We start from the raw sequence: 18,192 nt of genomic DNA on the forward strand, positions 1-18,192 counted from the left end.
ATAGCAAACACCAAAAAGTGGAATAAAGTGGCAGATGATCTTTTTTTGTGTCAAACTGTCCAAATCACTACTTTCAAAACCTATTTTCTAGATGGATTTCATGCTGTTCATCTAAATTTCAAGGGGTGTACTAAGGGCAGTACTAAAGTGAGCTTATGACTTGGATTTTTTTTTTTTTGCCATGATCATTTTATAAATTGTCCAAGGCAAAATGTGGATGTTTGGGACTAGACCTGTTTTAAAACAAGTGCCAAAAAGGTGCCCCGTAACCAAGGAATGGATGACCCCCCAAACTCCCCCAGTGGTCACTGACCCTCCTCCACCCCACAGAAATGAATGAAACAGTACATACCTACCTACATGACAGCTGCAGCTTTTATGGCCAATCCTATTAGAGCAGCAAGCAGGTCTCAGGAGTAGCCTGGTGATCAGTGCAGTGTCCTCCAGCGAATGGCACCCAGGCCCATATCCCATTACTACACCTGTGTGAGCCCACCAAAACCTACTCTACCCACATAGAGGTAACAGCTGCAGGCATAAGGGTTAGTGTTGTGGTGTACAGGGCTCACAATACTCCATAAAGGGGGTTATGATGTGTATCTAGGATGCTTCATGTAAGTCCACTGCAGTGACTCCGCTTAAAGAAAGTAAAAAAGAACCCCCCCCCCAAAAAAAAAAACAGGCAATTTTTCAAACCCTCCCGGTAACACTAGCCTAGATTAGCAGCTGCACCGCTCTCTCCTTCCGTAGCTTTAGCAAGTCAATTCCCTTCTGCAGCCTCAGGACCTCTGCTAGGCCGTCCCGCCTCCGAGGAAGAAGGAAGTTGCATCATTGGAGGTGGGACAGCCTAGCAGAGGTCCTGATATCTGTATAATTATGGCCCAATATCTATATAATTATGGGCCAAGTTAGGAAAATCAAGTAAACAACCCACCCCCACCAAGAAGCTGTGCTAAGGCAATATACACTGTTACTTATTTCGCTTATTGCTAAGAATCTCTGGAGGTATTCATGTACAATTGGCAAATGTTCAGCATCAAGATTGAGCAGGTTTGGAAAAATCTGGATGTTTAGACCTGGTACAGGTAATTGCCAAAAAGTGGCTTGACATATAGTGGTACAAGAGAAAAACATTAGTACAACATTAATCAGAGATGTCAGTCCCAAGCGATAACTCTGGGAATCATGTGGAGAGAGCTGCAAGTACTATTCAAAGAAATACAGTCTGAGACCAAAACAATGTGGCAAAAATATGCAAAAGTGTTTCCCATCATTTCAGTGTCCAGAGCCACAGGAGGCATATGTCCGCTACAGTGCCCCAAGAGCACCAGCATAGCCTAGCACACAAAGCAAAGGCCCACAGGTTTACGCTGCACCCTGCCAGGAGGAACTAACAACCATCTACTTCAACCAGTGGTCCAGGTGTGGCTAAGATCTAGGAAATCACAGAGCCAATGCCATAGCTGAGGAAGGCTGGCTGAAAAGTTGAGAAAAATAAAACATAAGAGAAACTGCTGCATCAGTCCATCTTCTGGATGCAGAGAAATACTGAAATAATCCTGGCTGCATCAGAATCTTTAAGTCTCTAAATCATAATGTCTACTCTAGACAGTCTAGTAGGATGATGAGGAATATCCATTTCACATTACAGGCTGTCTCTACAAAAGCTTCAACACAAAAAAAATATCTTGTTCATGTAACCCACATATCAAAGAAATCCCACCCTCCCAAAAATCATCAAAAACAGCACACACCTACAAAAGGTATTGCTTATTTCCTTCAGATCCATCAGCTTGTTACCAATGACTGGGCAGCCTTCTTGCTCTTCAGCTGTATCTTCAAAATTCATATTGTTTTCCTATCATGGAATGTCTGGCCAATAGTTAACTGGTTATCTCAGAGAGGGATCAAATCCTTGACATTTTAACTGCACAGCCCCAATTTTTAGTGCTATCCAGTTATCTGTTGTGAAGCTTAACAACTTTGCATTGATCATTGAGGTAGGAGAGTGGAAGGGTATGAGTGCAATGGACTTTGATCCTAGGGAACTGGATTGAATTCCCACTGCAGCTCTTTGTGACCCTGGACAAGTCACTTAACATTCTATTGCCCCAGGTGCAAACAGATTGTGAGCCCACTAGGGACAGAGAAGGCACCTGCATATAATGTGTAAAGCGCTGTGCACATCAAGTAGCACTATAGAAATTATTAAAAGGGACATCCAAATTAGGACATGTAAAACATGCAAGGTCATTTACAAAAGGCTCACTGAATGTGGATCCTTCTGTAAAATACCTATAAGAAAGCAAAAAACCAAACTTGCTTGTATTTGGGGCATATAATCTGGAAGGACAAGCACACTGGTGATACTCTCATCAACTTCTTTCATTAAAACTAAACTAAACCTTAGCCTTGTATACCAGGTCTTCCACCATAGGAAGCTCGACAGGGTTAACAATAAATTAATACAAATGCTAAAATACATGGAGATTAATTTTCAAAGTGTTTAGCAAATAGAAAAGTTTTCAAAGATTTACAAAAAGATTGGAAGGAACTGGGACATCTCATAATTGGGAAAATTTAAAAGCCAAAGAAAGGCTGAAATTCTTGACTCCCCTTAATTTCTTTCTTATAAGGGAGAGAAAGTTTAAATCATTGAGTACCTCTCGCATATGAAAATCTATAAACATTCCGTAGAAGAGGAACAAGAGGAATAAAAATACTTCTAGTGTCAAGTAGTCTTTTTTGGTCTGCTTAGGGTCATACCAGGTAGCATCATTAGAGCCTATATTGACTGGCAGCACTAGGTGGCAGAAGATATTTTAACCCTGGTAAAGGAACCAATTAAGCTACTTTAAATGCTTTTAACCTAGAGTAGTGCTCAGACTCCAAAGATGGATTGTAAGAACTCAATATGGGGACAAGCCCCTGTAGAGATTCTTATGGTATCTATCATTGCACCATTTTGTGGTTAAAGGTAGTTTAAAGTATTGTTAAAGCCTTGTTCATGATTGAATTAGTCCATAAAGAAGCGTAATGTCCAATAGTAAATAAACTTCAAATTGATAATCTCAAAAATAGACTTAGCTTGAAAAATATCAACAGCAAGTGTTCAGCTGGGTCCTGACGCGTTTCGCCGCTATGGCTTCCTCAGAGAACCCGCTAAATAGCTGGAAAAGTTCAATGCTGTGAATATCCTAAACATACAAAACACAGTGCATGAGGTTATAAAGCTGAAAATCCAAGTAAATAATCAATACCTATAAAACACTCACAGCACTACCGGCTGAGTACCTGATTCAAAAAGTAGTTTTTTCTGTTTCCTGTGACATAAGTGCTCAGCTGAGCACCCCATATTTATACTGTGGAAGATGTGTCAATCACCTAGTGGAGAAACGCCCACCACTCCACTTCTTTGTTAAGGCCAGCAGGAGAAACCGTCTGCCAGTGATAAATCCACTTTTGCTCATGCTTCCACAACCAAGCTTTATCATTTCCCCCTCTGATGTTATGAGCCACTTCCAAAACAACAAATTGTAAGTCCTGTAGCTGATGTGGTGTAGTAATCTGCAGATTACTTTACATAGGACACACTACCAGAAATATCAAGACACGTATCATTGAACATTTGAGTAAAATCAGAAGGGGAGATATGAATGCCCCTCTTGTTCAGCACTGGCACGCTACACCACATCAGCTACAGGACTTACAATTTGTTGTTTTGGAAGTGGCTCATAACATCAGAGGGGGAAATGATAAAGCTTGGTTGTGGAAGCATGAGCAAAAGTGGATTTATCACTGGCAGACGGTTTCTCCTGCTGGCCTTAACAAAGAAGTGGAGTGGTGGGCGTTTCTCCACTAGGTGATTGACACATCTTCCACAGTATAAATATGGGGTGCTCAGCTGAGCACTTATGTCACAGGAAACAGAAAAAACTACTTTTTGAATCAGGTACTCAGCCGGTAGTGCTGTGAGTGTTTTATAGGTATTGATTATTTACTTGGATTTTCAGCTTTATAACCTCATGCACTGTGTTTTGTATGTTTAGGATATTCACAGCATTGAACTTTTCCAGCTATTTAGCGGGTTCTCTGAGGAAGCCATAGCGGCGAAACGCATCAGGACCCAGCTGAACACTTGCTGTTGATATTTTTCAAGCTAAGTCTATTTTTGAGATTATCAATTTGAAGTTTATTTACTATTGGACATTACGCTTCTTTATGGACTAATTCAATCATGAACAAGGCTTTAACAATACTTTAAACTACCTTTAACCACAAAATGGTGCAATGATAGATACCATAAGAATCTCTACAGGGGCTTGTCCCCATATTGAGTTCTTACAATCCATCTTTGGAGTCTGAGCACTACTCTAGGTTAAAAGCATTTAAAGTAGCTTAATTGGTTCCTTTACCAGTGTCAGGATATCTTTGACCTTTAGGAACTTCCTTCTTATATCTCCCCAGTCGTTTATATTGAGAAGATATTTTAAGTCATGGCAATCTTTCTACTATACCTACTGACATGATATTGGGAGTACATTTTGACCTGCCAAGACTAAAGATCTACTAGAGAGAAAACAAGACTAACAAGGGAAGGAACAAGAAGCAAGGCTGTTAAGATAACTGACATCCATAGGGAACACCATCCCCCCTCCATTGCTGGTATCAGCCTGCAAGTGACTGATCATCTCTAGGGCAAATATCCCAGGGGGTATAATAATTACTGTTTTCCCTCCCCCACTAAGACTTATTAGAGGAAAAAAAAGAAATGACAAATTTTCCTTTTTTAAAATAAACTTTTTTTAAAATTTTACTTAGTTCTAAAGACAAAATTAGTTTGAGCAGCAGCAAAACTCAAGTGCCATCTATAGTGACATATCTTAAAAGTTAATGGAAACATTCAGATTACACATTGATAACACATTCCTAGGATGAGAAAGGAGATTATTTGGAAATGTAATGTGATGTTAGCAGCTCTATCCTCAAAATCCGTAAGAGTAACAAAGAGTGCAATTTGCATATTAGTACACATACATAGCTTGACAGATGTCAAGCTACTGCACAGTTTTAGGAAAATAATTCATGCAACACTTTATTTTAGTGGTCAGTAAATATCCAATGTTGATTTAACCGTATTATGTTCACTAATCCTAGCAGTCTGTAAATTACTATGAAGTGAGTGCTGAGTATTTGTATTATCACATTAAATATAATCTCTTCTCTTAAGTCACGTTGAATGGAAAATGGCTCTTTTTTCAAACATTCCCTCTTCAAAAAAAATCTCTGCTACTAAGTATCTGTTAAATTCACAAAAAGTCCAGTTCTCTAATATGAACACTTGCAGGCTGCCTCCAGCCTAAGAGATGTTGCAGGGCTCAGTTCTTCAAGTCTAGTTTCAGTTTAGCAAACTCGGTGGCCAGTTTCATAGCTTCTTGTAGGCAGCTCACATTTCTGCCTGTTGCTTGAGCAGACATATCCTTGCCCCCTCCTTTGCCATCCATCAGCCCTGACACTTTGTGTACCCATTCACTGGCCTTTAGGCCTTTGTTTGCAGTCTCCTAACAAAGAGAAAAAGGCATTTAGATCAATGCACAGAAACAGAAAGTAGATTACAAACTAGAAGTATCATCTACTGTACACCTTTATTTATTTATTAAAATCACTTATCGTCCACTCTAGCTAGAATTCTAGGCAGACAGCAGAAAAAACTTTCCTAATCATATAACAATACACTATAACGTATAATGTATGATATATATGTTTTTTTTTAATTTATAATCCGTCTTTTTCAAGGCGGAGTTCAACAGCACACACATAATACTTCAGACATCTTACAAAAAACAAACAAACAAAAAAAAAACAACAGCAATATACATCATAATCAGCATAAAATAAAATAAAATACCAGCCTGACAATAATAGCAATACAATCACTTTTCCTATACCAAGAATCAATCTCAAGCAACCTAATACAACTCAAAATTCACCATCTCATATTGTGCATTTCATACAACAAAATAGATGTGTTTTCAACAGTTTCTTAAAGGCATCCAAATTTTTCAAATACAGTAAAACCTTGGATTGCAAGTAACTTGGTTTGCAAGCGTTTTGCAAGACAAGCAAAACATTTGATTAAATTTTAACTTGATATACAAGCAATGTCTTGCAATACAAGCACATATAGTATACACACGTGTCACATCATCACAACTGAGCCGATTGTTCTTCTCTCTCTGACGCTGCGGGAGTGTCATGACTATTCTAAACGAGCAAAGTCTTGCAATATGAGCACATACAGTATACACACGTCACATCATCACAACTGAGCCGATGATTACATAGAAACATAGAAATAGACGGCAGTGTCCTTTCTTCTGTTTTTCTTCTGTTTTTCAGCGGCGGAGGGCAGGAGGAGGAAGCCACGAGGAGGTAGCCAGGGGAGGAAGGCAGAGCAGGCAGGAGGAACCGGGGTCGCGGCGAGAGGTAGCTCCGCCCACCCCCACCGCATCACAGGTCGCGTCGGCGCCCGGGCTCCCCTTTAAGAAGGGAAGCCAGGGCACGAAGCAGACCTGTTGCAGTGTCCTTTCTTCTGTTTTTCTTCTGTTTTTCAGCGGCGGAGGGCAGGAGGAGGAAGCCACGAGGAGGTAGCCAGGGGAGGAAGGCAGAGCAGGCAGGAGGAACCGGGGTCGCGGCGAGAGGTAGCTCCGCCCACCCCCACCGCGTCACAGGTCGCGTTGGCGCCCGGGCTCCCCTTTAAGAAGAAGGGAGCCAACGGCGCCCAGCCGTTCGGCGCGCGGCGAAGGCGAGAGCCTTGCGAGGGAGCCAGAAACGCCAAGTAATTCACTTTTCTCTTCTCTTTTTCCTTTCTCTCTTTCTCTCTCTCTTACCCACAGCAGGAGCACACCAGCACTTCACAAGAGCGATGGAGGACCCAGGATCCCAGAGGTACTTTCCGGTATACTGCACAGAGTGCAATATGTACGACTACCTCCCTTTGGGAAGGCGGGAGTACATATGCAGTTGGTGTCAGGAACTGGAAAGCCTGAGGATGGAGGTCGGCAGATTGAGGGTCAGGGTCCAGGAGCTAGAGGGACTGGAGGAACTGCGCACCACAGAGGAAACGAGCTGGTCTACCCAGAACACAGACAGAGCAGGCCCCATTGTGGACCAGGTGAGGGACCTCGAGAGATTCATTGAGGAGGCCTATAGGACGGTGGAGGAACGGGATCAGCTGCAGCACAGACGGGTGTCGGTAGACGAGACCCAGGAACCACAAGGCGATACCGGAGAAGGACCTAGCGGAGGGACAACGCAAGAGGAGGAGACCACGACTCACCAGGACCCCGAGGGAGAGACACCATACTACACCGAGGACACGGACCTGAGGCAGAGGAGGTTGCTGAGGAAAGGGAAGTCTGCTATTGTGGTGGGAGACTCGATCTTGAGAGAGGTAGACAGTCACGTAGCTGGAGGAAGGGAGGACCGGCTAGTGACTTGTCTCCCAGGGGCCAAGACACGAGACATCACTGATAGGATCGAGAGGATCCTGGACGGAGCTGAGACAGAGGAGACTGCTGTAATAATCCACGTCGGAACAAACGATGTGAGCCGGAGGAACTTCAGCATGGACGCACTGACTGACCAGTTCAGGGCCCTGGGACGAAAGCTGAAGCGGAGCACACGGAGGATAGCATTCTCGGAGATCCTGCCTGTACTGAGAGCAGATGCAAAGAGGCAGGCAGACCTCCAAGCTGTGAATGCATGGTTGAGGAGATGGTGCCAGGAGGAGGGCTTCCGCTTTGTGAGGAACTGGACGTCCTTCTGGGGAAAGAACAAGCTCTACCGGTGGGACGGCCTGCACCTGAGCACAGCGGGAACCAGACTACTGGCAACCAATTTGAGGAAGGAGATCGAGAGGGCTTTAAACTGAGGAGAGGGGGAAAGCCGACAGCTGATCTGATGTTGACGCTTCGGACAACAGTATCCAGAACAGATGCTGAACGGGCTGACTGCAGGGAGGAAACAGAGGGACCGGAAGATCTCCAAATCAGACAGCGAGGGAAACATCAGGTAAAGGGAGCTTGCTGGGAGAGGACTAAGGGGCATGGGGACACAGGGGGACTGGGTGGCATAAGGGCGAAAGCCAAGGGTAATATAGAGGTACCACAAGGCGAGGGGGATCAAACAGAGGCTCAAGGGATGATAGCCCAGGAGGGGGCCGGTAGGGCTAGAAATCCCAGAGGAAAAGCGGGAAAGTGGGGTGGCAGGAATGTGGGGAAGCTGAAAGCTAAGAGGGTAAAGGCTGAGGGTAAAGCAGAAACACAGAGAGCGGGAAAACTGCCAGAAATCCAAGGGCAAGTGGCCCAGGTAAATGCAGAGGTGGAAGAAAAACGACGGGACCTACGGTGCTTATACGCAAATGCAAGAAGCCTCACGGCCAAGATGGGTGAACTAGAAGTCATGGCCAAGGGGGAGGACTTGGATATAATTGGAATTGTAGAAACCTGGTGGACAGAGGAAAATCAATGGGATGTAGCGCTGCCGGGGTACAAGCTCTATAGGAGGGACAGGACCCACAAAAAGGGAGGAGGCATAGCACTATATATAAAGGACTCTATCCACTCGGTCGGGATGGATATGGCAACGAAGGCAGAGGGGCTGGAATCAATGTGGGTCAAATTACCGGGAAACAAGGGTGCGGGCATAAAACTGGGGCTGTACTATCGACCACCTGGTACGCCAGAGGGAGTCGGACACGACTTGGAAGCGGAATTGAGACAGGAGTGCAGGACTGGAATTGTAACAGTGATGGGGGACTTCAACTACCCAGGGATAGACTGGAGTACGGGTCACTCCAACTGCAATAGAGAGATAGGATTTGTAGAAGCTGTGAAGGACTGCTTCATGGAGCAACTAGTCAAAGAACCGACGCGAGGGGGTACTACTCTTGACCTCATCCTAAACGGATTAGGGGGGCCTGCAAGAAGGGTAGAAGTGGGAGGACCACTAGGCAACAGTGATCACAACACGATCAGATTCACATTAGAAAGAGGGACACCCATAGTTAGGAGGACCGCAACAACTGCGCTGAACTTCAAGAAAGGGAACTACGTTGCTATGAGGGAAATGGTGGGGAGGAAGCTCAGAAACATCTTTAGGATGGAGACTGTGGGAAGCGCCTGGACCGTATTCAGGGACACCCTGCAGGAAGCACAGAGAATGTACGTCCCCAATTTCAGGAAAGGCTGCAAGAACAAGCGATCAAAGGACCCGGTTTGGATGTCAATAGAAGTAAAGAGGGCGATAAAGGACAAAAAAGTATCTTTTCGGAGATGGAAAAAGGACCCAACAGAGGAAAATCACCAGGCACACAGGAAATGCCAAAAGGAATGCCACCGGGAGGTTAGAAAAGCAAAAGGGAAATACGAAGAGGGGCTGGCCAAGGAGGCGAAAAACTTCAAGGCATTCTTCAGTTACGTTAAGGGGAAGCGACCAGCGAGAGAGGAAGTAGGGCCGTTGGACGATGGGGACAGGAAGGATAAAGAGGTAGCTGAGAGGTTGAACACGTTCTTCTTGTCGGTTTTCACGAGCGAAGACAAATCTAATATACCAGACTCAGAGGAGCTCATGAGTGGGGAACAGACTGAAAAATTAGAGCACATAGAGGTAAGTAGGGAGGATGTCCTCAAACAGATAGACAGGTTAAAATGCGGCAAATCACCGGGCCCGGACGGGATCCATCCAAGGGTTCTGAAGGAACTAAGACAGGAAATAGCGGGCACAATACAACATGTTTGGGAGGATGTCCTCAAACAGATAGACAGGTTAAAATGTGGCAAATCACCGGGCCCGGACGGGATCCATCCAAGGGTTCTGAAGGAACTAAGACAGGAAATAGCGGGCACAATACAACATGTTTGCAACCTATCCTTGAAAACTGGTGAGGAGCCGGAGGACTGGAAATTGGCAAATGTCACACCCATCTTCAAGAAGGGATCGAGGGGTGACCCCGGGAACTACAGGCCGGTGAGCCTGACTTCAATTATAGGGAAGATTGTGGAAGCTATGATCAAGGACGGCATTTGCGAGCACATCGAGAGGAATGGCCTACTGAGAACAAGCCAGCACGGATTCTGTAAGGGAAGGTCGTGCCTAACAAACCTTCTGTACTTCTTTGAGGGAATAAGCAGTCGGGTGGACAATGGGGAGCCTATAGACATCATTTACCTCGACTTTCAAAAGGCTTTTGACAAGGTGCCACATGAAAGGCTACTTAAGAAGCTGTGGAACCATGGGGTGGGAGGGGATGTGCACAGATGGATCAAGCACTGGTTGTCGGGAAGACTGTAGAGGGTTGGGGTAAAGGGTCAATATTCTGACTGGCGGGGAGTCACGAGCGGTGTGCCACAGGGATCGGTGCTGGGGCCTTTACTCTTTAACATATTCATCAATGACCTGGAAGTGTGAGGTTATAAAATTCGCAGACGATACCAAACTGTGCGGCAGAGTTACGACCAGGGAGGAGTGTGAGGACCTACAAAGGGACCTGGACAAGCTGGAAGACTGGGCAAACAAATGGCAAATGCGCTTCAACGTGGACAAATGCAAGGTCATGCATATAGGGAAAAAGAACCCGTTGTTCAGCTACAAATTAGGGGGGGTATTGTTGGGAGACAGCAGACTCGAGAGAGACTTGGGTGTGCTGGTGGATGCATCACTGAAGCCATCTGCACAGTGCGCAGCAGCCTCGAAAAAAGCCAACAGGATGCTGGGCATCATAAAGAAGGGCATAGCAACCAGAACACGGGAAGTCATCATGCCATTGTATCGAGCGATGGTGCGTCCACATATGGAATACTGCGTTCAGTATTGGTCGCCGCACCTCAAGAAGGACATGGCGGTACTTGAGAGAGTCCAAAGGAGAGCAACGAAATTGGTAAGAGGGCTAGAACACTGCTCATACGCCGAGAGGCTGGATAGGCTGGGGCTCTTCTCTCTGGAGAAAAGGAGGCTCAGGGGAGATATGATAGAGACCTTCAAGATCATGAGGGGCATAGAGAAGGTGGATAGGGACAGATTCTTTAGACTGAAGGGGACAGCAAATACGAGGGGACATTCTGAAAAACTGAAGGGAGATAGGTTCAAAACAAATGCAAGGAAGTTTTTTTTCACCCAAAGGGTCGTGGACACTTGGAATGTGCTACCGGAGGAAGTGATCAGGCAGAATACGGTACAAGGATTCAAACAGGGATTGGATGGATTCCTGAGGGATAAAGGGATCGTGGGATACTGAGGGAGGAGCTGGGATGTAACACAAGTATAGGAAGTAAATCAGGTAATGAGTATAAACTAACCTGGTCGTGCATGTGCAAGACCGGAGGGCTAGGACTTCGATAGGAAGGCAGGACTTAAATGGGAAACCAAGGTGGCAAGGGAGCCCCTTCTGATGATTCAGACAGGTCTTGACCTGTTTTGGGCCGCCGCGGGAGCGGACTGCTGGGCGGGATGGACCTGTGGTCTGACCCGGCGGAGGCACTGCTTATGTTCTTATAAGGGCCCACGGCCCATCTAGTCTGCCCACCTTAATGTCCCTCCCCTACCTTTGCCCTGTGAATAGATCCCATGTACCGATCCCATTTGGCCTTAAAATCAGGCACGCTGCTGGCCTCAATCACCTGTAGTGGAAGACTATTCCAGCGATCAACCACTCTTTCAGTGAAAAAGAATTTCCTGGTGTCACCTCGTAGATTCCCGCCCCTGATTTTCAACGGATGCCCTCTTGTTGTCGTGGGACCCTTGAAAAAGAAGATATCTTCCTCCGCCTCGATGCGGCCCATAAGATACTTGAACGTCTCGATCATGTCCCCCCTCTCTCTGCGCTCCTCGAGCGAGTATAGCTGTAATTTGTCAAGCCGTTTTTTGTATGGTAGATCCTTGAGTCCCGAGACCATCCGGGTGGCCATTCTTTGCACCGACTCCAGTCTCAGCACATCCTTGCGATAATGCGGCCTCCAGAATTGCACACAATATTCCAGGTGGGGCTTCACCATGGATCTATACAATGGCATAATGACTTCCGCCTTACGACTGACGAAACCCCTTCGTATGCAGCCCATGATTTGTCTTGCCTTGGACGAAGCCTGCTCCACTTGATTGGCAGACTTCATGTCCTCACTGACGATTACCCCCAAGTCTCGTTCTGCTACCGTTTTTGCTAGGATCTCGCCATTAAGGGTATAAGACTTGCATGGATTCTGGCTGCCCAGGTGCATAACTTTGCATTTTTTGGCATTGAAGTTGAGTTGCCCTAGACCATCGCTCCAGTAGGAGTAGGTCGTGCATCATGTTGTCGGGCACTGAATCTTCGTCTGTTGTGCATTTGCCCACTACATTACTCAGTTTGGCGTCATCGGCGAATAATGTTATTTTACCTCGAAGCCCTTCTGCCAAGTCTCTTATAAAGATGTTGAATAGGATTGGGCCCAAGACTGAGCCCTGTGGTACTCCACTAATCACCTCCGTCATTTCAGAGGGGGTGCCGTTCACCACCACCCTTTGGAGCCTACCTCCAAGCCAGCTCCCAACCCATTTCGTCAATGTGTTACCTAATCCTATAGAACTCATCTTGCTCAGTAACCTGCGGTGTGGTACGCTATTGAATGCTTTGGTAAAGTCAAGGAAGTTCAGGCGCAGAATGTCGGGAATCCAAATCCAACTCAGAATCTTGGGCCTGAGAAGCATGGCGACGCCGAGATTTCATTGTCATTTCGTTGTCGACCGTGACACTGCTTTGTCCATCTCTTTACAGCCCAAATTTCCAACTTTATTCATGATAGCCAAGATAAACTATCCACCAATACCAAAAAAAGAAGCAAAAGAAATTGATAAGCGATAGAATAGACTGATTTTGATGAAAGGGAATCGGGAGCAAACAGTTAATCTGCCATTCAGCACGCTGACCTCATTCCCCCCTTCCTCTCATATTATTTTTCTTTTTTAATTATACCTGTATTTGGTATATTTTAATTTTAATTTAGTTTTCCATTATAAACAGTTTAGGTACTTGTTGATAAATGGTATATCAAAGAATAAAGAAACTTGGAAACTTCAAGGACATATTTTAAAAACTCGCTTTCTTTTGGAAGGGATGGTAAATGGTATGTATGGGGCAGACTGAATAGGCAATATGGTCTATGTGGTACTCTCTTCTGCTACTCCAGGTTCAGAAACAAACCATGGAACAACAACATAAGATATTTTCAGCCCACTCAGTGGAGTTTCAATTCCAATAACTGCATCAATGGATTATTTATAAAGTGTAGCTTCAAGATTATAAACTTGTATTAATTCTAAAGAATGAAGCCAGTTAAGTGCAATATTCAACATTTAACTGGTTAAAATAAACTGCATAAAGACAAGTCTATGTTTTATGCAGTTCTATTTATGCAGATATCCTAGCCCGTTGAGTGCCGAATATCACCACATAGCCAACAAAGTACAGACTGTTCCCCCCAGAGAGCCCACAAAGTATCCATTTTCAGCTTAGGTGCTAACTGGAAACATTCTCAGCAGCATTATCTAATTGCCTTTGAACATGTCCAGTTAGCCCCGGACAAGTGATTTAAATGGCTAGGAGCCATTTCTGGCTGTTTAAATAGCTTTGAATATTAATTCCTGTTATCGTCTGTTGTGACCTTCTCAGTTAAATTCTATATTGTTTAATTGTCTCATCTTTCACAATTATAAACATCTAACCTGGGTTCTCATGGCTTTGCAAGCTTTCTTAATACAAAACAACTGATTGCTAGATTTCTCCATAATACAGTTTTTCCCCCTGTTCTGTCCATTTGCTTCAAGAGCAGCTTTTCTGGTCCAAGTTGTGAGGAGCGAGACATATGCAATCCAGACATCATAGACATTAAGCCAACAGATCAGGAAGTGCTCTGCAGTATGGCATCACCCAGCTGAGTTCAAGCTCAGAAGGAATCTCAAGTTCTAACATGTATGGTACCTTTGGATTCAGTTAACTGTAACTACACAAGAGTATGTGAGAATAAAATAGAACAAGATAGGTATAATCAATTCATACTGCAATGCATTGACAGAGTTGTATGTTGATCTCAGCACTGAAATAGCAGTATGTGCCGCACTGCAGGACTAAAGTGTATGAGAAAGAACTGTATGTTTGGGTTCTTAACCTGCAAAACCAAGGGATGCTGCTAGTCAGGAGTGAAGTACGTTAGTAGAGCTATGCATAGGATTCGGTGCTGAAAATGACAGGGCATGCAGACCCAAATTCTAATTTATTTTAGAAATCTAAGGTTAAGAATTAAGCTGTAGATTACAGAGCAGGAGAGCCCTAGTACACCATACCTGAGGTACTTGGCATAAACATGTGATCTTTCCAGTTTCATTGTCTACTGAGAACAGCATGGCAGCAGTCTGAGGGGAATGAGTCTTGAGCAGCTTTAGAGACTCATTCAAGGCCTGTGGGGGAAAGAACAAAAGAACATAATAATCTTCAGTGCAAAGATGGCTGGTACATAGCCCTGGGCAGACTTATTGTCCTAGTTACCTTAGCAGACGCCCCGCTCTCCATCTCCATGATCAGCAGAGACTGGTTTGGGTGAGAATCCACCAGCTGCTTTGTCTTTTCTAGTACCTAAGAGGCAAGAAAAATATGAAGGAAAATCATGAGTGGAATGGTATGTTCATGGACCATTAATCTGACTATTTTGCTAGAGAAAGAATACATATTTTGAAAGTACGGCAATTTTGAAACTCAGCCTCACAATAGGAGAATGAAATTTATCTTTATGAAGTCTAGCTTTATAGAAATATGCTTATTAGAAAGTCTGATATACTGACTCTCAGACAATACAGTAAAGCAGTTTTCAACTCAAAAATTCTAAGAAAGAGATGCCAAAATTAAGACAGGAATGGGAAGAACTGAAAAGCAAGTTGCCAAGACAGCGTCAAAAGTATAAACAGATGGTCTTTGGATCCAAGATGGCCACGGTGCAGACGCTCTGAGAGCGACGCTTCTGACCGCTCCACTCTTATTTCTCCTTTTTCTTGCGAATCGGCATATTTCCTACCTAGGATGCCGAAGAGAAGGGGCAGGAATGCTGTTGGCGCCTCACGGCGCTCCGAGGTGCCCTCCTTTGGCAGGATTGAAGAAATGTTGCGGCGGATGCAGGAGGCAGCCCTGCCTGAGTCGGGAGCAAGCCCACTGAGAGCACCGGATGGGGGCGAGACCGGCGATGTCTCTCCAGGGCTCGAGACCACCTTGAGCCCTGACCTGAGAGCTCCACCTCCGTGTCCCCGGTTGGCAAGTTCCCCAGGGGTGGAGGAAACCCCGGAGATGGGGGAAATACTCCCCCAAGAGGCAGCAGGGTCATCATGGGAGACTGAGGCAGTACTCTCTGTTCAGGGAGCAGCTGCAGAAGAAGCCGGGGGAGGTCATGTAACCGGAGGTGAAAGATTCCAGCCAGGACCTAACCAGGGGAACTTTTCTTCTCTTGACGGTGAGCATTTTAGCATTTTGCACAGCTTTCCTACTATAGAAAAACCAGCACAAGTGACTTTAGATTCACTGTGGGATTTGATTGTAAATTTCACTAAGACAATTAGTCCCAATTTTCAACATATTGAGAGTAAATTGATTCAACATTCTAGAGAGCTCAAAGATTTGTCAACGGAAGTGACTATTTCAAAGAATACTACTCAAAAGCTTGATCAAGAAATATCTATGACCAAACAAGTTCAGCAGTCCCTAATTAAAGATAATATCAATTTACGGAAGAAAATTGAGACACTTGAAAATAATTCTAGGAATAATAATTTAAAATTAATTAATTTCCCTAGATTGACTTCGGTTACTCCTAGGGAAATGCTTAGGAGATATCTGATAGAAATTTTACAGGTTTCAGAAGAAACTTTACCACCATTTGTTCAAGTGTATTACTTGCCAAATAAAGAAGGGGCGCAAACGCAAGTTAATGTATTGAATCAAGCACCATTGAATGTATCTGAACTGTTGGAAACTTCAGAAATAGAAACAGTAGTACCTTCAACAATGATTTTGACCGTAGCTCTCGCTTTGGATAAAACATGGTTGTTGAGACTTTTCTTTAAAAACAGAAAGAAAGAGTTCCTCGGTAGCAAAATACAAATGTTTCCTGATCTTTCTAAAGAAACTCAAAGACGGAGAAGAGAATTTTTGTTATTGAAACCTGGAGTCACTTCACTGGGAGCAACGTTTTACTTGCGAAATCCGTGCAAGTGTATAATCTGCTACCGTTCAATTAAATAGGTTTTCTTTGAACCACAACAACTAACAGCTTTTCTGGCCATGTCCAGATTGGATAAAGAGAAACTATCAGCTCCATAATTAATATATCTGCCTTTTCTCAGTTTGTCTGTAATTTATCTTCTAATAATATTTCTTTAGCTCGCTTTAAGAAATCTTGGATCCACTTTTTGAGGACTTGAGTTGAGTTGGTTGGAAGATTTTTCCTGTTGTAATTTTATTTGGATAGTTTATGATTTATATTGTTATAGGTCATATCTCAACTAATTTACTTTCTGTACAAATGAATACTTGTAATGTCATTTGAAAATTAATAAATAATTATATATATATATATATATATATATATATATATATATATATATATATATATATATAAAAAGAGCCATTCTCTTGGGGGGTTGATTCAAGAAAGGATTATTTTTCCTATATTCTATATCTGCGAGGGAAAAAGTTTAGTGAATCACCTCTTAATGCACTATGGAACAATGTAGGTGGAGGCAATCCTGTTTGTCTGTCTTGTTTAGATTGTAAGTTTATTCGAGCTGGGACTGTCTCCTTTGTGACTCTATACAGCGCTGCGTACATCTGGAAGCACTCTAGAAATAATTAATAGTAGTAGTCGTAGGTGGCAAGTCTTACCCCAGGGGTGGAATGAACAATGGCCAAATAAATATTCCATGGTGTGGGGAGGAAGTGACATCACAAGCTCCAACATTTTAAGATAAAAAGCACAAAGCTCACCAGAATTGATAAGCGGATTGAATGTAGAGGAGATTGATGACAATATGTCACATTTACCCCACAAAGATCTGAAGGAATTTGTGTATCATCCCTGTCAACAAGAAGCTGCAATAATGGTGACCCCGGGAATTTCATCAGTTCTGGAGGAAATGCTGGCCAGTGGTATGGCGAAAAGGGAGCATCTGAATTCTTGCAGTTACTGCATGAGATTAAATTTGACCTTAAAGAGGTACATGAAGAATTAGCCATATTAGCTGCAGACCTCCATGGGGAGATCACTGAACTTGAGCATGGGGTCGAAGACTCGGAAAATCATTTAGACGAGCAGCAGGAGTCTCTTGCTCACTTAAAATCCTCCATACATGATTATCAGAATACTCATATGTATTTAATGGACAAAGTGGAGGATTTATAAAATCAAAGTCACCATTCTAACATGCGCATTGAGGGGTGCTGGAAAGTGCAAACTAAACTAACTGTGAAGTCATGGTGCAACAGATTGAAAGTATGTTTTTGTCAGAAAATGGGCAATTGTGCCCTCTGAGACTATAAAACTTAAAGAGCACACTGGGCTGTTGGCAGGCTGAGAGTGAAGGTGACAGGTCAAAAACGCGCAAGACAATCGCGCGCAGACAATCGCGCGCAGACAAATAAGCGCAAAGACAATTGCGCGCAAGACAATTCAGCGCAGCGACAACTCCGCGCAAGACAATTCAGCGCAGCGACAACTCCGCGCAAGACAATTGAGCGCAAGACAAGTCAGCGCAAGACAACTCAGCGCAAGACAACTGAGCGCGCCACTAGAGGCCGCTTGACCATCGGAGGACACGCGCACGTACAGCACGTGAACACGTCATCACGTCAACGTTGACTCTTTGCGTTTTCAACATAAATCACGTGAATGCATTTTCGTTACCATGGTTACGTTATCTCATGATATATATTCTCCGAACACGTCATCACGTCAACGTTGACTCTTTGCGTTTTCAACATAAATCACGTGAATGCATTTTCGTTACCATGGTTACGTTATCTCATGATATATATTCTCCGAACAGCATTTAAATACAAGTCACGTGAATGCATTTTCGTTACTATGGTTACGTTTCTACATTATATATGTCCTCCTTCCT

At 44.0% G+C, this 18,192-nt stretch overlaps 1 protein-coding gene across 2 annotated transcripts in view; it reads right to left on the reverse strand.

The window, feature by feature from the left end:
* Positions 1-4,476: 4,476 nt before the first annotated feature.
* The window catches only part of AARS1 (alanyl-tRNA synthetase 1), a 152,707-nt gene continuing 138,991 nt past the window's right edge, over positions 4,477-18,192 (reverse strand). Inside the window, exons 19-21 of one of the 2 annotated variants that reach the window (XM_033940945.1) lie at positions 14,579-14,665; positions 14,377-14,490; positions 4,477-5,561 (exon numbers count right to left, since the gene is read on the reverse strand). In XM_033940945.1, the coding sequence (XP_033796836.1) occupies positions 5,379-5,561; positions 14,377-14,490; positions 14,579-14,665 (384 nt within the window). In that variant the 3' untranslated portion in view covers positions 4,477-5,378. The remainder of the gene's footprint in view (positions 5,562-14,376; positions 14,491-14,578; positions 14,666-18,192) is intronic. The other variant, XM_033940943.1, reaches the window with a different exon arrangement.

This window comes from Geotrypetes seraphini, chromosome 4 (genome assembly GCF_902459505.1).
Source record: "Geotrypetes seraphini chromosome 4, aGeoSer1.1, whole genome shotgun sequence".
Classification (NCBI taxonomy): Eukaryota; Metazoa; Chordata; class Amphibia; order Gymnophiona; family Dermophiidae; genus Geotrypetes; species Geotrypetes seraphini.